Source organism: Anguilla anguilla, chromosome 13, assembly GCF_013347855.1.
Source record: "Anguilla anguilla isolate fAngAng1 chromosome 13, fAngAng1.pri, whole genome shotgun sequence".
NCBI classification, from domain to species: domain Eukaryota; kingdom Metazoa; phylum Chordata; class Actinopteri; order Anguilliformes; family Anguillidae; genus Anguilla; species Anguilla anguilla.
Genome location: NC_049213.1, coordinates 34812131 through 34832560, shown reverse-complemented (window position 1 = coordinate 34832560; position 20430 = coordinate 34812131). Strand labels below are relative to the sequence as shown.

The 20430-nt window shown below is 49.6% G+C and overlaps 1 protein-coding gene across 4 annotated transcripts in view; it reads right to left on the bottom strand.

Annotated features, from left to right (window-relative positions):
* The window catches only part of LOC118211454 (segment polarity protein dishevelled homolog DVL-1-like), a 49773-nt gene that overhangs the window by 10635 nt on the left and 18708 nt on the right, over positions 1–20430 (bottom strand). For 3 of the 4 annotated variants that reach the window (XM_035388660.1, XM_035388661.1, XM_035388663.1), the window contains exons 4-10: positions 16921–17036; positions 4607–4745; positions 4179–4272; positions 3921–3990; positions 3391–3530; positions 1071–1147; positions 124–191 (exon numbers count right to left, since the gene is read on the bottom strand). In XM_035388660.1, coding sequence (XP_035244551.1) covers positions 124–191; positions 1071–1147; positions 3391–3530; positions 3921–3990; positions 4179–4272; positions 4607–4745; positions 16921–17036 — 704 coding nt within the window. Of the gene's footprint in view, positions 1–123; positions 192–1070; positions 1148–3390; positions 3531–3920; positions 3991–4178; positions 4273–4606; positions 4746–5758; positions 6370–8970; positions 10885–16920; positions 17037–20430 lie in introns of those variants that run through there. The other variant, XM_035388662.1, reaches the window with a different exon arrangement.

The following is a 20430-nucleotide window of genomic DNA, read 5'->3' as shown; positions in this document are numbered from 1 at the left end:
CGGGCATTTCAGCATATGTGAATCTGAGTGCATCAGCAGTTTTCACTGTGTGAGTGCGCGCGCGCGTGTGTGTGTGTGTGTGCATGGGTGTGTGTGTGTGTGTGTGTGTGTGCGCACTCTCACCTCGGGGGATGGTGAAGTAGCTGCGGGGAGAGGGGTCCCAGCACTTAGCCACTGTCAGACTGATGGGCCTGTGGGGACAGAGAGAGACAGTCAGCCTCTGCGCTGGCTAACGTGCTATTTATCCAACCTGACATCCTCACTCAGAAAGAGACAGTCAGCCTCTGCGCTGGCTAACGTGCTATTTATCCAACCTGACATGCTCACTACGGCCGGCCAATTAATCCCCGTCCCATTCATCCTGCTGGCCCATTATATAAACACCCAGCCCGGGTGCCTAGGCAACTCGCATCATGTGACCCCGGATTCACACCTGCAGCCCCCCTCCGTTAGAGGAACAAAGCGTTCAACGCGACGCACTGCATCGCCACCGCAGCACAATGAGACGGACGGTGGGCGAGGGAAGCAGGGCTGGGCTGTAACGAGGGGCCTTTCTTTCATACTGCACTAGGCCCCGCTCCCACGGAAACTCATTAATCAGGCGCTCCCAAAGCCCCACAGGTACCGCCCCACAGACCGCCTGCAAAATGCTTCCTTATATAGTCAGGAAAAATAGCAAATTAGGTTATTTTTTTAGCAATGCTCAATATTATTAGCCATTTCTCTCTAATATGTAATCTCCAGTCAGGCCTCTCACTGTTGTTCCACCCCAGCCCGCGTACAGCTGTGCTGAAACGTGTGTGCTTAAAAAGGCCCATTTCCCACAGTACAGTACTATAATAAATAACAAAATATGCATTTAGCAGATGATGTACATTCTTTCTCATATGATAAATGTACACAGCTGGATATTTTACTGAATCAGTGCAGGGTCAGTACCTTGCTGAAGGGATACTAAGACAGTGTCCAGTCTGGGAACTGAACCTGCAAACCCTACACTGCACAGTGCCACAGGTAAGCTAGCACCAATGGGAGGAGAGCTGCGACTCTCACTGCCGACGAACTCGTACCCGGTCTTAGAGACGATCTCCCTGAGGATCCTGACGGCGTCGTCGTTGCTCATGTTCTCAAAGTTCACGTCGTTCACCTGCGTGCGAGAATGGCTCGGTCATTCCCTCAGGTGGGAAACAGCATCTCCCATCAACCCATCGCAGGTACGGTCAGTGCCCCATTCACTACCCTGCGCGTAGCACACACACACACACACACACACACACTGCGGTAGCACCTGAGCAGCTCCACCCAATTCCAGGCCAGAGCGGTTTTTCCTAGCCTGCATCTCCAGACACTCACGGAGGTTCCGTTGCAGTTAAAATTCCTGTTGCATCACAACTTCACTGCTGTCAACAATACATGGTGCTTTTGCATGGTGGACAAAAAACATTTTCCCTGAGTTTTACCTGTTCACATCCACACATTACGATACATTACAGGCATTTAGCAGATGCTCTTATCCAGAGTGACTTACACAACTTTTACACAGCATTTACACTGCATCCATTAATACAGCTGGATCTATACTGAAGCAATGCAGGTTAGGTACCTTGCTCAAGGGTACAACGGCAGTGTCCTACCTGGGGATCGAACCTTACAAGACCAGTTCCTTACCCGTTATACTACACTGCCGCCCAAGTGTCCCTCCTGACCCTGAAAGTAAAGCGTACTGACACTTCTGACGTGTGCGTAGAACAGCAGTTACACGGATTTCCCGAGCTTAAGAGAGAAAACGGGAACATGAACGGTAAAGCTGTTCATAATGTCACTCTGCCACAGCATAGATCCTCCCCCCACAGGGATTAATTTTTTTATCCGAGCCCAAATTGCATTTACGCTGGCATTTCGTGCGGATCAACGCCCCCCCCCCAGACCCCCCCCCCCCATTCACCCGATTCGGGCCACACGTGTCCGCCAGCAGCGCCTCACGTGGCCGGGGCCCGGGGGGGCCGGGGGTTTCGCGGGAGCGATGACAGGGGAGCGTCTTCTTCCCGCTCTTTTTTTCGGGCTCTGAGAAACGAGCCGCGTGGCGTAATCGCTTCAGCGCGGTGTCATAGCCGAGCGGGACGGTAAATCCCCCGCGTTGTTGTTTTAAGCCGCTTTGCAGGGGCGGGGGACGGGGGGGAGGGGGGGGGCGGGCGAGCACGGTGCACGGATTCCGCCGCCGAAAAGCCATCGGCATCCCCCCCAGGGAGCGGCGGGGCTGGCTTGATTTAGTTTCTCTCTCTTTTTTTGTTCTTTTTAAAAATATAAAATTAAAAATGATTTTTAAAGGGAGCCTGAAAGGGGTCCTGCCAAGGCACCCAAACTCACATTCTCAAGAGTTCATATTTTACAGGTGACGTGAAACACCAGCCCCAACGCCAGCGTAGTTCTGGTCACAGCTACCTTTAGTTTATTCAGCCTGCGTGTGGGTTTCACACACACACACACGCACACACACACACACACACACACACACACACACACACTCACACACTCACACACCCACACACGCGCACACACACACACAAACATGCATGCACACGCACACACACACACACACACACACGCACACACACACACGCACACACACGCGCGCACACACACACACACACACTTCAGGCGATATTTCAGGCGAGTTTTTTAATATTGAGCGTACGTACATGTAGGAGCACAGGGCCCTGCAGGTCATATTAAAACATTCATCAAACGGCCAGTAAATATATCAGCAGGGATATGATCGGGATGAAGGGAGACCGGTGACTCCAAACTTAATGGCGTCGAGACGACAGAGAGATTGATGGCGCGGACGTGGACAGAAAACATTAGCTAGCCGTGTCAGCAGGGAGAGCTAGTTTGGCCGGGAAGAGTTGCTGTTGCCTTTCAAACTCCTCCAACTCTACATACACAACACGCTCAACACCGAAGTCCTTCCGCTCTTATTAAAGACTCATTTAGACGGCACCATTACACAGCAGACCTGGGTCTAACACGTATTTGTTTTCTGATTCAAATGCTTTTCTGTGCTCTATTGATCTTGTCTGGTGTAACTGAGCCTGCCAATATGACCAGAAGGCGGGGGTTTGCACTTTTTGAGAGTGTTTCATTGGTTCCAGCACACAAGACAAGATCAGCAAAGTGTAGAAAATGTATTTGAATCGAAAACAAACATGTATTTGACCCAGGTCTGTCACACAGCGTGATCTAGGAACTAGCCCTGAGTGCATGACGTTCTCTGAACACAGAGGTTATTCCCAAAGCGTACGGTATCAGTCCCGTATCTGTCGTCCATACCAAAGACTCCAAGCCTCCGAGCTGCCCAAAACGGATGGTGCCCCCCCCCCCCCCCCTCACCTGGAGCAGCATGTCCCCCGGCTCGATGCGCCCGTCGGCAGCCACGGCCCCCCCCTTCATGATGGAGCCGATGTAGATGCCCCCGTCGCCCCGGTCGTTGCTCTGCCCGACGATGCTGATGCCCAGGAAGTTGTACTTCTCTGTGAGAGAGAGAGCGGAGCGATCAGCGCTCGAGAGTCACCGGGAGCAGGCCAGAGCAGGACTTGACATTAAGATTGGGGTTGGGGTTAAGGGTTGGGGTCAGGATTGATGTTCACATTAGGGTTGTGGTTGGTGTTGGGATTGGTGCCAATATTGACATTAGGGTTGGGGTTAATGTTGGTGTTAGTGTTAGTGTTGGGGTTAAGGTTGATGCTAAGGTTGGTGCTGGTGCTACAGTTGGGGTTGGGGTTAGATTTGGAGTTAGGGTTGGGGTTGGGGTTAAGGTTGGATTTAGGGTTTGGGTTGGGGTTAGGTTTGGTATTAGGGTTGGGTTTAGGGTATGGGTTGGGGGTGGTTACAGTGAGGGGGGGGGCACACTCAAGCCTTACCCATGTTGAGGGTGACAGTGATGATGTTGAGGCTCATGGTGGAGTCCGTGATGCTGCTGAACGAAGAGGACTGCAGAGGGAAGAGACCATCGTTGAGACTTAACGCACCCGTCTACACACAGCCTCACATCCGCCAATGAGCGAACGCAGAGCCGGCCGCTAACCGCACTGTCCCGCCGGCACTGTCACACCAGGACGGCCCGCGCGCTGAGGACGGCGTGCCCCCCGAAACGAGCGGCGGGCCTCGCCGAAACTCACCCGGTCGATTTTGGGCACTTTGTGCCGCCGGCGCCTCCGCTTGTGCCTCCTCATGAGCTGGGAGGAGGAGCTCTGCTCCGTGGAGCTGCTGAGCCTGGAGGAGGAGCGCGGGAGGAGTCAGTGGCCATGCCCGTTTGCACACCCAAAAATCAGCCGGATCACTTCAACCTGGACCCCGCCGTCTCATTACATCACATTACATTACAGGCGTTTAGCAGACGCTCTCATCCAGAGCAACTTACACAACTTTTTTCCATAGCATTTACACTGCATCCATTTATACAGCTGGATATATACTGAAGCAATGCAACTGGTTACAAGCCCAGTTCCTTACCCACCATGCTACACTGCCGAGCTACCCAATCAGGAAATCCTCCGTGCTTCCTAACTGGCGGGTTTTTAGAGCGAAAGGGGGACGCGGTGCTGACCTGCTGGCGTCCTCCTCTTCCTCGCTGTCGATGAAGGAGCTGGACTCCAGCTCGCTGCTCATCATGGAGGCGCTGTCGCAGCCCATGGCGGAGTCGCGCGCCGGGCGGTCCGTCTTGGAGTGGCCATTCACCCGAGGGACTGGGGGAGATCACACAACACACACACACACGCACACGCACACGCACACACACACACGCACACACGCACACACAGACACACGCACACACGCACACACGCACGCGCACGCGCACGCGCACGCGCACGCACACGCACACGCACACACACACACACACACGCACGCACAACATCATTAGGTCCCGAGTCTTCCAGCTACAGGGCTCACAGACACACACACACACGCACACACATTGACATTGGGTCCCGACTCTCCCAGCAACAGGGTTTCAACTAGAGGGGAAAGGCTACTAGGCCAAACTAGCAGATCAGGAAAAAAGGATCGAGGTTGGGCATGTCACACAAAAAGAAAGGTTAAACAGTCCCCTGGCTGGTTGTATGAGACAGTAAAATCCATGGATGTGGAGGCTGATGTCCATTCCAGCAAGGCTCACTTTGTCCAACTAAACACCCTCCCGGGAGTTCATTCTCAAATAAATACCAACTACTGCTCTAATATTCCACTCACACATAACCATTAGCCTATAACTTAGGAGAAAAGCCTTCTGCACCCTAAGAACCTACAGCAATGGAGAGCGATGAAATAAATCCAGAGAATATATTAAAGTGGAGAGATATATATATATAGAGAGAGATTTAGTAAAAAGGCCAGGGCAGAGAGAGAGAGAGAGAGAGAGATATGAGGGACTCGTCTTGAAAGGGATAAGGATTTATATTGCACATTAAAATAAAAATTAAAAATGCTACATCAAAAGAAAAGTGGCTTTTCAGCCATAACCCATTTCTCCCCAAATTTCATATTAAATATTGAAAAGGATGTACAGTTGGAAAAGGAAAAATAAAACAGTTGGTCCACAGGGGCTTGTTCTCTCCCTGTGAGCCTGATCCCTTCTGAGTGGTGACAGCTAAGCCCACCTCCTGCTCCGGGTTCATGTTCTCTGACAGGCGAACCCGTCACACACACCGCCCAAACCCCCCCCCCCCCCATCCCCCCGCCCCCCCTCTTCGGTACGTACAGCTCCGTGGGCGTGGCTGAGTCTCAGGGTGGCACCGGATTGGCTGGAAGGCTCTGACAAGGCGGTGAGGTCGGTGGGAGCCCTGCTGGGCCTGGGGTCTCCGCGTGCGGCCAAAACACTCCAAAAGCGTGGGGGTACCCATAATGCCTCTCTCCGCACCCCCCGCCCTGCCCCCCACCCCCACTTTTGGCCCTACAATGAACCGTCGTCACGTTCACTCACTGCAGTCCCAGGGCGACGCTCAGCCACACACAGGCACAACCGACCCCATCCCAGCATGTTCGAAACACAAGACACAACGGCTGTCCACACACACACACGCACGTGCGCACACGCAAACACACACAGGCAAAACACGCACACACGTACACGAGCACACACACGCAAACACACACACACACACACACAAGCAAACCCACACACACCCAAGCACACACACTCAAGTAAACACGTAAACACGCACACACACACAGATGTGCAAGCAGCAGCAGTCCTCTTAATGGCCGTGCTGTAAAGCGCACATCCGTTTCCCCTGCCCTCTCACAGCGACTGTCCTAGCGACCGAGCGGAGAGCGGGCAACCACAGGTCAGCCACCAGCTCCGATGCTCCTCTACAACGACAACAGGAAGAAAAGCAGAGGGGCAGAGGGAGAAGGAGAGGGAGAAGGAGGAGGGGGAGATAATGACAGGGAGAGAGGGAGGGAAAGAGAGAGAGGAGGTGTAACGCACTCATTTGCATCCAATCGTTTGTTTTCTCGCCCGAATGGGTTTCGGAAATGTGTCTCATTTAAGCTGAGGAAAATGGCTGCTCGCAAAATGATTCATTCAAATGTGCACACAGCTGGTATGCATCCGAAAGGCCTAGAAAATGCACTTGGATTTTTTTTTCCGGTAACGCAACTCAATAGCGGCACAGAACACTGTCAGGAAGAGCCATTCATTACAGAAAAATATTGCAGACACAGCAACGGAATCGCACTGGAAGTGCTCAATAAATCATATTCATTTGTGGAGACTTGCAACAGCATAAGGCCATTCAAGGACCAACGCAGCCATTTTGAGCAAAAGAATATCAAATAAGTGCCAATTTTCGGTTGGGATTCGATGGCATTTCATCATGCCTTTTTATAATCTATGGGGAAAAGCCAAAATTTGCATTAGGAACCCATGAACGTGATAGAACCCGGCATTATATTTGATTATTTATTTTCTTGTATGACACCTACATCCAGGACAACATGCATTACATTTTGCATGCACATATTTACTGAATATTTCCTGAAGCTATTCACACTAAGTGCCTTACACAGGAGCACAGGCCTGATTTACCAAGCTATCAAAAACAAGCTACAGACTGTATTCCACTAGCTATTTACAGTATTTACTTTTACATAATATATACCGTAGAACAATGGAATTCCAAAGAAGCAATTAACTCAAAATATAACTGCAGAGTAAAACCTATGCCTACGTCACTCTAAGCAGGCTGTAACATGTAATGATTGCTTTGTGGGAGTTAACGTGTTAATTGTGCTTCTGACACATATTCTACCAATTCAAATCGAGCATTTTCCTTTGTTCTGGAACATCTGGCTTAGAAAAAAAGGCTAGTGTTAGAAGTGTCATCCTTGTTTCTTTTAACAAACATTGGTGTGTTTTGTAAACGAAAGCCCAGAATTCTGTTTTATCAAACCCGTTTAAAATTTGAATGAAAGCGAAGGCCTGAGCTAGACGACAGTTTAAACATTCCCGCCTACTTACCAACTGACATACAGCAGCTTCCATACAGCCGAATGTACATATAATTACTTAAGCAATTTAGATTAACCACCTTCTGTGCTCGCGGGCACAACTGTAGTGCCACACCTGAGATTCAAACCTGTACCCGTCAGATTTCTAGTCAATACATATTATTGACCCAATAATCTACATCCAAACCGAAGAAGGAGAATATATTCGTTAATATAGCCTAGTTCGTTGGAAACACTATTTACATTTAAATTTAAATAGCTCATTTAAATTAAAAAAAGTTATAAGCGAGAACTAGGCTACTAATGCGTTAGAATCATATCCGACAAATGGACAATTAGTGTAGTTCAGATACACAGGAAATCCATATAAATTATACTCCAGCAATATACTCAAACAGGGCTAGATTTCCATATACATTTTATAGAAAAAAAATAAAAATATATATAGATATTTTAAGTGAACTTCATTGTTAAGATAAAAGTAGCAACTCTGAACAGTTTAACACGCCCCCGATTTGAGTAATATATTATGCACTTCCCTTTTCTTATTTGCAATTACAAATCACTCACTAATTTTACAGTAAAGCACCCCTGTGGCAGCGCCTTGTAATAAGCGCTATAAATACATGGCACGGAAACGACTGAATTAATGAAGCTATATTCATTTACACAAGCGAATTAAAACAGTCGATTATAAAGCTCACAGACGTTTGTAAGTTGCAAAAAATGCAGGATCTGCAGACACTGATGTCAGACAATATTACTTTTTAACTGCAGGATAACTGGCAAATATAGTCTACAATAACATTTAATTGGTGCTTAAGACAGTGCTGCACTTATATATTTTAATAACAATAACGGTCCGGGAATACCGAGTCAGTACCACATAAGGTCTCCTGGCGTTTGTGGGCCATGGGAGGTGGAGCGCTTATGGAACCGAACATAATGCAGATTCATCCTAAGGTTATTTTCGCATAAAACCCCTCTTAATTCGCACCTCAGAAAATCCGCTTATAGGTTTATATAAGGAATTATCTTTCTTAATACAGCAATGTCCTGCAAGCTTTAAAAAAAAAAAAAAATAGACTAAACAACAAAACGGACATCTGGCCGGAAAAAACGGACATAATTCATAAAACACTGTAATAGGCTGCTACATTGTAGAACGGGTTAATACAATGACAGCGGACGTTATTGTTAAATAGTCAAGTCATGTCCACACTTTAAAGCATGCCGTTCCAATGCAATCGCTACTTATCCAAGTATTTTGCACATCTGTCCCACTTACAGCATACTGTAATAATAACCAAGGAGGAAAACCGCTTTCATTCTTCACCAAGCATCACGTTGTGCTAAAACAAATAGCACTCCCTTCATATAAAGCATCCCGACATCTGCAGTCTCCTCTCTATAGCTGAATCTATCAAACATCACAGTCCGTGGAAACAAACCCAGTCTTACCTCAAACGAAGCCAGCGGATTCTACAACTATCCAGAAGCGCTGCGCTTAAAATCTGTTCTCACGCACAGGCTCGGGAGCGTGCTCGGGTGCCCCCGCCACCCATCGCTCGCCCACACTCGCAATACGCTTTGACTTTCAGACCAATAGCACACTGCCATTTCGTTTCGCGAGGCTCGGGAGCGCGCCGCAGCAGAGCGCGGATGTCACGGTCTGCGAACAGGAAAGATCAACCGCCGCCGCAGGTGCTCGTGCCAACAGGTGATTTATAGATTAAGGCTCGCCGGCGGCCGTGAAACTGAGAGCGTTATTTTTCTGCCCTCTCCCAGTTTCCTACTCGACACCCACACAAATGCCGCGCAACGGTCTTGGAAGGACACCAAACATCCCGTTCTGAGGAGATAAACCATATCCTCAGAGAATTCACTCAGAAAGAAAAATGTGTCAGATTGGTACCGGTAGATACACAAACCCTAAAATTTCACTGATGTGAGCAGTTGTGTTTCCAACGGCGCTTCAATTATGGCATTATACATCCTACAATTAAGTTATTGAAACGCAACAGGGAGGAATTCTTGGCGCTTAAACTAAGTTCATTTTATAGTAGCAAGTAAAACATAAAAAAAGACAGACAGTGGTTAATGGGACACATTATATTTAATAGCCAATCTAACACAATGTAGCTTTGTTGTCTGCAACACTTTTATATGGAAATACTTTACCACAAAACAGCGGAGTTGTTTTTTCTCATAGAAAGGATCAAGCAATAGATTGCAAGCAACCTCATTCTGTGTTCCATTATGGTATACCAGTGCATTATTCAAGCATGGCCATTTCCCAATGCTTTGCTTAATGCTTAAACCACCAGATTTAGTGGGCTGAACAGAGTTATTAGTCAAAATGGCCTGTCAGTCATCTTTCAACAGATCAGTAAACAGGCTGTTTTTGCCTCCTGGCCCTGAATCAACTGTACATGAGCAAGCAGCCAAACCACGCATTATTTCTCCCTTCTGAAATATGAAAGATTTACAAACCAGAGGCTTTACCGTACCATGGCAAATACGGTATTTTACCATCACGGTCACCACCAGCAGCCCAACTGCACCAGGTCCTAACTATTGCCAAAAGCTTCTGTACTAGTCCAGGTGGTTTTCTGTTGCCTGATAATAAAATAAACTCCAAGGGTTTACGTTGGTCCAACAGAGACGCAATATAACGTATCGAAATCAATTCACCGCCGAACAAGTTTTTGCAGAAAACCTTTCGCCGGGCTGCTCATATCGAGTGTCAGTTAATCTACAGACCCCCAAGTCATGCAAAAGATAAGAGTTCCATGTTACCAGCAGCAAGTTCTCACCTGACCAGACTGACATTCAATCCAATTACCCCCTTCCTGCTATAACACCTCTATTCTTTTTGACATGCCTATGATACATCATTTATGACTTCTTGTTACCTACGTTATGATTTTGATACGTCGAGGACAGATTGTATTTACGGTGCCGTATTTTTAGTTAATTTACAGAAACTCAGCAATCGTCTTCACATACTGCTTTGTCATTTTCACACAATGTTCTCCATCACTATCCTGTTTACCATGGGGCTCCTGTTCCTCACTGATGGGCACCCTTCTCTCTTTACTGGTACCACAGTAGGACGAGCAGTGTCCCGGCAAAACCTTTTAGACCTACATTTTGTTTTTAGACGACCCAATTTAAATATTACAGGACATGCGAATCGGTACATTATATTCCAGTACAGTGTGTGTGTGCGCGTGTGTGCTGATGAATGTGCACGAGTGTGTGTGAGTGCGTGTGTGCTAGCTGATAAATGTATCCAAGAGCATATGTGTGTTTGCTGTGCCTGTGGGTGTGTGTGTGTGTGCGTGTGTTTTCTGATGAATGTGCCTGTGAGTGTGTTTGCTGATGAATGTGCCCCTGAGTGTGTGTGTGAGTGTGTGTGTGTGTGTGTACATTTGCTGATGAATGTATCTATGAGCATGTGTGTATTCGCTGATGAATTTGCCTGTGGGTGTGTCTGTGTGCGTGTGTGTGTGTGTGTGTGTGTGTGTGTGGGGGGGGTATGTGTGTGTAATTGCTGATGAATTTGCCTGTGGGTGTGTCTGTGTGCGTGCGCACCGACCGAAAGTAATCGGAAACGAGATGCAGTCATGATGACATAAAACTGACCCAGCGTTCACTCATTATGCTGAATATTACTCAATAAACAATTCACAGAGACCTCAACTTTTGAGCGAACCACTTCTAGGACAGACCCACCCTCTTACCCACATCTCATACACACATTGAGGTTTGAAAACATACACAGCACTATAAGCCATCATCTTATTCCAACAGACCTAATCACTCAGCCACATAAACGTGTAGGATTCTTCCAAGGGCTAATCTTCTTCTGAAGTAATAAAGCAATGTCGAAATTCATTTTACATGCACTGTAATCCCCTTTTTTCCGTTCTACTCTTGAAGCAAGGCATAAACAGCCATCTGGGAGATGCGTACAAACACAGCGCCCCGCGAAATATTTAGAATCTGTGAGCCGCCCCCCCCTTCCTCTTACAAGCTCCCGTTCATTTCTTTAATTTTTATTTATTTATTTATTTTTAACTTGTTTTTTTTCGGTACTGCATTCGCTATTTTTACCGTATTTTTTCGCGAGCGAGTCACGGGAGGGCGAGACTCGAGTGTGAATTCATCCGCTTCTCGGGCGCTGCGAGGGCCCCCGTTTTCCCGCCATCCCATGTTAATTAGCGCCATCGCGGCGGCGGAGACCGGCGGCCTGCCCGCCAGCGGGGGGGGAGGGGGGGGGGGGGGGGGGGGGGAGGAGGAGGAGGAGGAGGGACGGCCCGGGTGGTGATAATTACCCCGTTCCGCACCTCCATGGCAGGGGCTCCGCTCTCTGACAGAGACGCAGCCGCTCAGCCTGTCAAAGACGGCTCCCTCTTGACACATTAACTTCCATTTCCCCCCGGAGCCAATCCCAATGCAACCCCCACCCCCTCTGACACCCCCACCCCCTTCACACCCCCCCCACCCTCACTCCATCAAACTCAGGGTGGGGGGCTGAGATGTTGTGACAGCTCACAGATCATTAGCGAGAGGGAAAACGGGGGTGGGGGGGGGGTTGGGAGGTGGGGGGGGGGGGGGGTTGGGAGGTGGGGGGTCTGTGGGAGAGCTGGGTCCATTTACCCAGATAAATAAACAGGGTAACTCCGCAGTTTGCAGGCTCTCCCACGGCTTGCCTGTAAACTGTAGGCCCACGGTCGCTGAGCCCAGGGATTTTGGGCGCTCACGCCCAGCTGGTTTCCCATCTTTGAAGCCCTTGACTCTCAGAGCTGGGGAGGGACAGAAGCCAGGCCCCCCCCCTCTCAGTCAGTCATGGGGAGGGATTTGTTGAATCAGCTGGTTCACTGCCGGGCAGCATGGGAAGAGAGCTGAGATCATGGCTGTTCCGGGACCGTGGGGGGGGGGGGGGGGGGTGACTAACCACTGCTGCACAGTACAAGCGATCAGCTGATGTGTGCTTATTTTCATCAGCAAGGTCAGAGGTCACTTGAAGACAGACGTGTGTGGTTGGCAATGGACACCTTTGATACAGTTCCACTGCGACAGGCTCCAACACAGGCCCTTACAGAGAGGGCATTAATACTCGGGTGTCCACTGGTCTTCATGGAATTCAGTATAAAATGATTTAATTGGTTTCATTAATTGCATGGCTACCTGAATCGTCTGTTGTTTTAGGTGTTGGTCAGTCAGTTCTACAAAGTCACACAGCTGCCCGCGGAGAAACGCCAGCCTCGGACCGCCAGAATAACCAACACAGACTGCCCGAAGGACACAGAACCCCTTCTTTCTACAGCACGCTTTGTGCCATTCACAGGGTTAAATGACCTCATCGCCTGTGGCCCACCGCCCTAACCTTCGAGACGGCGCAGAGCTCCTGAACACAGCCACGGGCGAGTCTGCGTCAGACTGCGTCTCAGTCGAACACAAACAAGCCACATAATTACCCTGGGGGGGGGGAAACAACGGGAGAGCGTGTCAAAATCCATACTTACTTCCTGAAACCGACGCGCTTAAATAGAACTGCAAGCTCCATCTGGAAGTGAGCATGTATAAACGCACAGAGACCGAGATGGAGAACGACGGAGGAAGACCCACGTTGGGGAGCGCGCAGCCCCAACATCCGGAGGCGGGTGAGAGGGATCACATGTCAAACATCCGCGTGGGCGGATTCCAACGAAAACGCACGCGCGCTGGTCGCGTTCCAAATCCAGTCCCCCGATTCCCCGTTCCCCCGTTCCCCTCCGCGATGCTGATCCCGGGTCAACCCTGGGGAACGCCGGCAGATAGACCGCAGCTACGGAGTGCCCTCACCTCCTGATCTGAGATCAGTGCGTTTCTGAGAGAGGAGGTTTGGAACCCATCGCTGAAGCAACGAGATAACAGAGCGGCTGTTTCACACACCACACTAATGAGCTCGCACTTGCAGGCACACATACACACACGCACAAGCCCACGTATGTACACATATATACACACACACACACACTCATATATACACACACACACTCATATATACATACACACACACAGGCATACACACATATGTCCACGTGCATGCACACATACATCTCACACATACACCCACACATACACACGCACACACACTTATACGTACACACACAGACCACTGTTCATCAGGACCACATGACTCCGCTCCAGTAATACGCTCCAGGCTCCAGGTTTTTCATGTCTCCACTCACCCATTCTCACCTGCAAGCCTGTTACACCCCCCCCCCCCACTAATCACTCATCTCCGCTTCCTCATTAAGACAGGCTAATTAATGAGTCTCGTGGTAATGAGGGGCCTGCACACAGAAACTACAGAGCAGGCAGCCGGAAGGAGAGCTGGAACAAGAGAGGGGGATGGGAGTGGGTTGGGCTGTGTGTGTGCGTGTGTGAGTGAGTGAGTGAGTGAGTGGGTGAGATGTAATGTGTGTGTGTGTGTGTGTGTGTGTGTGAGTGAGTGAGTGAGTGTACACACATACACATACACAGAGGGGGATGGCAGTGTACATATCGGTGTGTGTGCGTGAGTGTGTGAGTTTGCAAGTGTGTGTTGGTGTGTGTGTGTGTGAGAGAGAGAGAGAGAGAGAGAGAGAGAGAGAGAGCCAATACTGCTGGCTTTAACACTGCAGGGCTCTGTGGTATTAGTATCAGCATCTGCAACCTCCTCATCCTACACAAGGAAATGGTAAATGAATGAGACGAACTACACCATGTTATTATATAATCAACATGGCGGCTGTCATCACTCGTGAGTGTAATGAAAGGGTACTGGCATGCCACTTTAAACGCAGCCTGGCACAGCCATTAACATGAACGCTTCTGTCCTTTGTGTTCACATATATTTATGTATATTTATGTATAAATGCACACCACACAAGCGTCCACACATTCTTGGCCTTTCACCACACACGCACACACACAAGCGCACACACACACGCACGCATACACACAAGCACACACACGCGCGCGTGCGCGCACACACACACGTGCGCACATGCACAAGTACATGCACAAATACAGAAAGACGCACACACACACACAGTACTTCAGATATGCACACACACCCAACCCTTATCAAGAAATACATTTCGCTTTATAAAAGCTGGTACTGTTTACAAAATAAGCAACATAAAACACTGAATTCAGTAACAGCTGAGAGAAACAGTGCAGTAAAAACAAAAAACTGCCTTTTTTTCCCCACCAGTGATGACCCTGCATCTGATCCCTCACAGAAGCCCAGGGTAGCCAGGAGTGTTTTTTTCCAACGAGTTCATCGAAGTATTGGAAGAGCTCACAGGGAGGGAACAAGCCTTGGTCTTTCTGAGCGACCTTACCTGATTGGGACCATTCATGCGTCTTTGAGAGCACAAGTGCGTGTTTGCAGTTGAAATAACAAACCGTTAAAAAAACAGAGAAGCTGACATGAGTCTCCTTTCTGTGAATGTCAGTCCACTGCAGTTTAAAACCTCTCAACACAGCAATCATCAAATCCCCCCCTCCAAAATCCAAAAGAACGAAACCAACAATAATCCCCAAACCACAAGAAGGTCGGCTTTTGTCTCCTAAATTCTCTCCACTGTGGCAATCACGTAAAAAATGAAAAGAAGACAAAGAGAAATGATCAGAAGAGAACACACAGACACACACACAGTCTCGGGGGGGGGGGGTTGAGCTCTAAAATAACAGAAAAGGCAAATCAAGGACTTTCTGAAGCTCTCCTGTAAAAATGACAGAATGTGTTTTTGGGAATCGTGTCTGTAACTTGTCACCTGTCATCCAACTGCTCCGCCCCCTTCTCATGACCGCAGTCAGCAGGAGCTGCACACAAGGGGGGGGGGGGGGGGGGGCGAAGGTGCTTCCTAAACTGTCAGTCAGACCCTGAAACTCCTCTCCAACCTAAGCAGCAGCTGCAGGAGGTTACATTTATCAGGGCAGGTAAAGTAGGGTCAGATATCGGGGTGTAGGCAAGATACAGTATCGGGGTACAGGCGTAATTGGTAGCAATAATAGAAAGGCCTACTGTGAGAAAAAAGTCCTGTGTTCATACCCTTAAATTCTGCTCTCCAGAACCAGGCATTCGGCCTGGAGTTCTTGTTTTCAAAACAAAAGCGGTTTTACCTCGCGAACCAATCGAAGTGTGTCTCTCTCTGTGGGCGGGGCCAAAGGGGCGTCGCGATTTTCAAACTGTTTTCACAACATGGCGACCGTAGAGAAAGTCACCAACCGCCGCTCTGAACCAAGAACAGCGTGACAGCGTCTGGAAGCCATGAGCCGGCCGGGTCCCCGTAAACGGCCCGTCACACAAACATGGCCGCCGCCGGGCCGCCGGGAGCCACGGGGGAACGGCGCAGTTTAGGAAACGGGGCGTCGTAGCGTGTCATCACCCCAGGAAGTGGCTACGATTAGCACTGCCAGCAATACCAAGCGCGCCGTTTTCTGGCCAGAGTGATCCAGTGGTGCGTGAGGACAGAACCACACCGTAACTCAACCCCTCGTTTATTTATTCGCTGGGCTGTGAGGGCCGGGGTTCTATTCTTGCCTCGTCCCCTAACAGACCCACGCTAATCCACATCTTCTGCCCAACGCGCACTTCCTGCCGCAGCGCCTTCGCGTCACGCTGACTTCCTGTTTCCTGGGCTCCCCCGAGGGTCGTCACGCGTTTACAGGGAGCAGGCGGCTCGTCAGAAAACGCGAAAATGAAACCGATGTGGCCTCACTCAGGAAACTGAGCCAGCAGAGACACTGCGCTGAGGGCAATTTTGACACAGAAATGGTAAATGGACTGCATTTATATAGCGCTTTTATCCAAAGCGCTTTACAATTGATGCCTCTCATTCGCCAGAGCAGTTAGGGGTTAGGGGTTAGGTGTCTTGCTCAAGGACACTTCGACACGCCCAGGGCGGGCTTTGAACCGGCAACCCTCCGACTGTCAGACAATCGGTCTTACCTCCTGAGCTATGTCGCCCCACAGAAAAAGAAAGACAGTTTTGACTGTCAGACCATGAACCCCAGCTTATGAGGTGATTACCGTGGCTCCACGGTGGCTAACAGGCTAACGCAGGTGACAAGTCCACACCATTAAACCAGGGTGAGCTCAGTACACAGCTCACCCTTAAGTGCTGCTATTGCAGTTTAAATGTTCCGCGTTTCTGACATTACTCCAACTCCTGTCTCCCTCGCAAATCCCCTCTGTCTCTTCCCTTCTTTCTCAGTCTTATCCCCCACTTCTCTCTACGCTTAGCGTGAGAGAGGGAGAGATGGTAATGGTAAATGGGAGGATCGACCGTAGGCAGAGAGAGGCTCCCCTCTCCCATTCTGCCCTTTCTCACCCCCCCCGTCCCCCCCTCCCCGTGTCATACTCACACTCTGCTTCTCTCCTCCGTCGGGCTCTCTCTCGCTCCCTCTCTCTCCGGTGGCTGAGCAGCGACTCGCTGCCCGTCTCCGCGTCCAGGCCGTCGCGGCTGCTGACCGCGTGGGCGCTGCGAAACGAAAAAGGCCAGAGGGTCACTGTCTGAGTCCCGACACTGCCCCCTGCAGCACGCCTTCGGCACTGCAGCACAGAGCCAGAGAGAGACACCGTCTGAGTCCCAATGCTGCCCCCTCCATTCTGTCTTCGGCACTGCAGCACAGGGGCAGTGAGAGACACCGTCTGAGCACCGATGCTGCCCCCTGCAGTCCATCTTCGGCACTGCAGCACAGAGCCAGAGAGAGATGCCGTCTGAGTCCCGATGCTGCCCCCTGTAGTCCGTATCTGGCACTGCAGCACAGGGCCTGACTGTCTCACAAGTCCAGTCTGAGACCCGATGCTGCCCCCTGCAGTCCGTCTCCGGCACTGCAGCACACTGGCGGCAGGTAAAGCACCTGAAACAGGGCTGGATTCCAGACGCGTGCCCTGGAGCTAGAGCTGGACTTCATTCTTGGAGGGAAAGTGATACTCTGACAGTATCCAGACGCCCCCGTCGGTGCCGGTCTTAATCCTCTGACAGGAGGCAGTCCAGGCTAGACGGTATCGAAATTGTTCATTTGCAAAATGTGCAACTTAGTATTAAAACACCTAGACTTGTTCTGCGTGAAAATATACAACCCAGGAAAAGTTTCTGGTTGGACATACTTAGCTTTTAACAAATAAAATTTTTTTTTTTTTTTTTTTGCAAGGGCGCAGAATATCCAAACATATTTGCCTGTGGTTGTGGTTTCCATATGAATTCCAAGCTCAAATTATAAACACACATCCCGAATTGCGACTTGTTCAGCCAGCCTCGGGCCCCGTTCAGTAAACTGAGGAACGGATCGGCCTGAGATCCCGTAGATCTTTATCAGAAAGATGCGTGGCAGGAGGGGCTGGCAGCCATGCAGGCTGCTACACGGTGTAAATGCAGAGTTCACCCAGTTTAACCAGGCTGAGCTGGGCCTGCTGTGTGTGTGCAGTGCAGCTGGTGGAAGGGAGGTCACGGCACTGCAGGTGTGAGGTTCTCAGGGGGGGGTACGGATGTGCCTGGGGGGGGGCAGTTATCTTATCGGGGGGTGCTGAAAGGCTGGGCTCTCTCAGGGGCAGGTGTGTGAGAACAGCTCTGGGGCAGGAGGGAAACGTGAGGACGGTGAGAACAGCGCAGAGACGGGATCTGCTACATCTCCACATGCACGCACGCTCACACACACACGCATATGTGCACACACACATATACACACGCACGCACACACACACACACACATACACACGCACGCACATGCACACACCCACACACACAGTGACTAAATCTGCTACAGCTCCACACTCACTCTGCCTCCCGCATACGCATGCAATATCCACATCAATCAAATGCGTGTGCGTACACGCACACACGCACATGCACACGTCCACACATGCATGCGCACACACACACACACAGACACGCACATACACGCACATACACATACACACGCACACACACAGAGACTGAATCTGCTACATCTCCAAACTCACTCTGTCTCCCTTATACACATGCAATATCCACATCAATCAATCATCAGGAACACAATAATACAGGCAGAAATCATCTCCACTGAGACAGACACGGTAACATTCGGGCAAATGAACACACACACAGTGATTTATTGATTATTTCATCAAATGGACCACTGCACTTAGAGTACTCAAAAACGGTAAAATCACGATATTGTTCCTAATACATATGGCAATGCTTCAACAAAACCCGATTTACAATTTATGTTCATTACATAGACGGCTATTTTCTCCGGGCAAACAAACAAGTGCTGAATTTTGATCACAATTTCCGACGTCATAAATACGTACCGGGCCAGATTACATTACATTTACATTACATTCATTTGGCAGACGCTTTTATCCAAAGCGACGTACAAGAAGTGCATTTTCATGATCGTAGACAACTGCTGAACACGGGTTCAGTAAGGTACATTTACTTATTTTGTACAGCTATTTCTAGCTGAGAACAATGAACACTATCCTGGTCTAACATCTGCAAAGCCAAACTAGGCAGAAGATTAAGCTAGAGTATTAGGACAAATACAATTTACAAAGAAGTGCAGGGATGGGGCAACATGTAACAAGTGACAAGGAAAAAGGGTTTTTTTTTTTTTTTTTTTTTTTTTTTTAAATATATATATACACAGCATGGTGGTGATTATTCTAGGTATAGTCTGAAGAGATGAGTCTTCAGGCCACGGCGGAAGATGGATAGTGAGGGGGAGGTTCGGAGAGGGACGGGGAGTTCGTTCCACCACTGGGGAGCTAGGGTGGAGAAGCTCTGTGATCCCTTTGGGCGGGTGGGAGGGGTTACAAGACGCCCTGCTGCTGCAGAGCGGAGTGGTCGAGCAGGCACATAGAATTGAGTCATGTCCTGCAAGTAGATGGGGGCTGTCCTGTTGGCGGCAGTGTAGGCAAGGGTCAGGGCTTTGAATCGGATCCTGGCAGCGACCGGTAGCCAGTGAAGCGATCGCAGCAGAGGAGTGACGTGGGAGAATTTGGGGAGGTTGTAGATGAGCCGGGCAGCGGCATTCTGAATCATCTGTAGTGGCTGTATGGCACAAGCTGGCAGGTTTGCAAGGAGAGAGTTGCAGTAATCAAGGCGAGAGGTCACCGTAGCCTGGACGAGCAGCTGGGTGGAGTGCGTCGTCAGGTATGGTCGAATCCTCCTGATGTTGTATAGGAGGAATCTGCAGGACCTTGATGTTGCCTTGATGTGTTCCTTGAGGTCCAGTTAAAATCAATGGCCGTGTCTGTATGCGTTGCTTTTGGCATTACGTTTCATTCTGCAGTGCTCTTTCAGCACAGGGAATTTGTTTTAAATAACGAGACACTGCCTTCACCATTAATGGTTCTGTCTAAATATTTAAATGATTGTTCATTTAACCGTCTCCCCCTTGTGGATTTAAGCAGCAATTTAAACTGCGTTGCTTCTTCGCACGCGCTCAACTGAGAGGGTGGGGGGGGGGGAAAGCCAACGAATAAGGTGTTACATTTCAGTAATCAAAACGAGCTCAATCCTCCTGCGTCCGGTTTCATTACCCGCATTTACATGGCCTGCTTAGCCCTGAATATTTGCAATGTATAGGCGTATGTGATTTACCGTAATACACATGCAAGCATCATTTGTGAAATCGCGCAGTTTTACGGGTCGCTGCGATCGTAATGTCCATTCGTTACTAAGCACACCGGGAGATGGTGGCAGAGACGCAGAGAGCACACAGACGGGCCGATTCATCTCGTGCCAGTTTTCACAGGATCCAAGATCCCGGCGCAGCTGTGTGACCCGGCGCGCTCCTGGGGGAAACGGAGATGGGAGTGTTTTTTTCATGTCCCTAATCCGGATTACCCGCGCCGGGACACATTCACTCCGCGGCCGCCCACAGCAC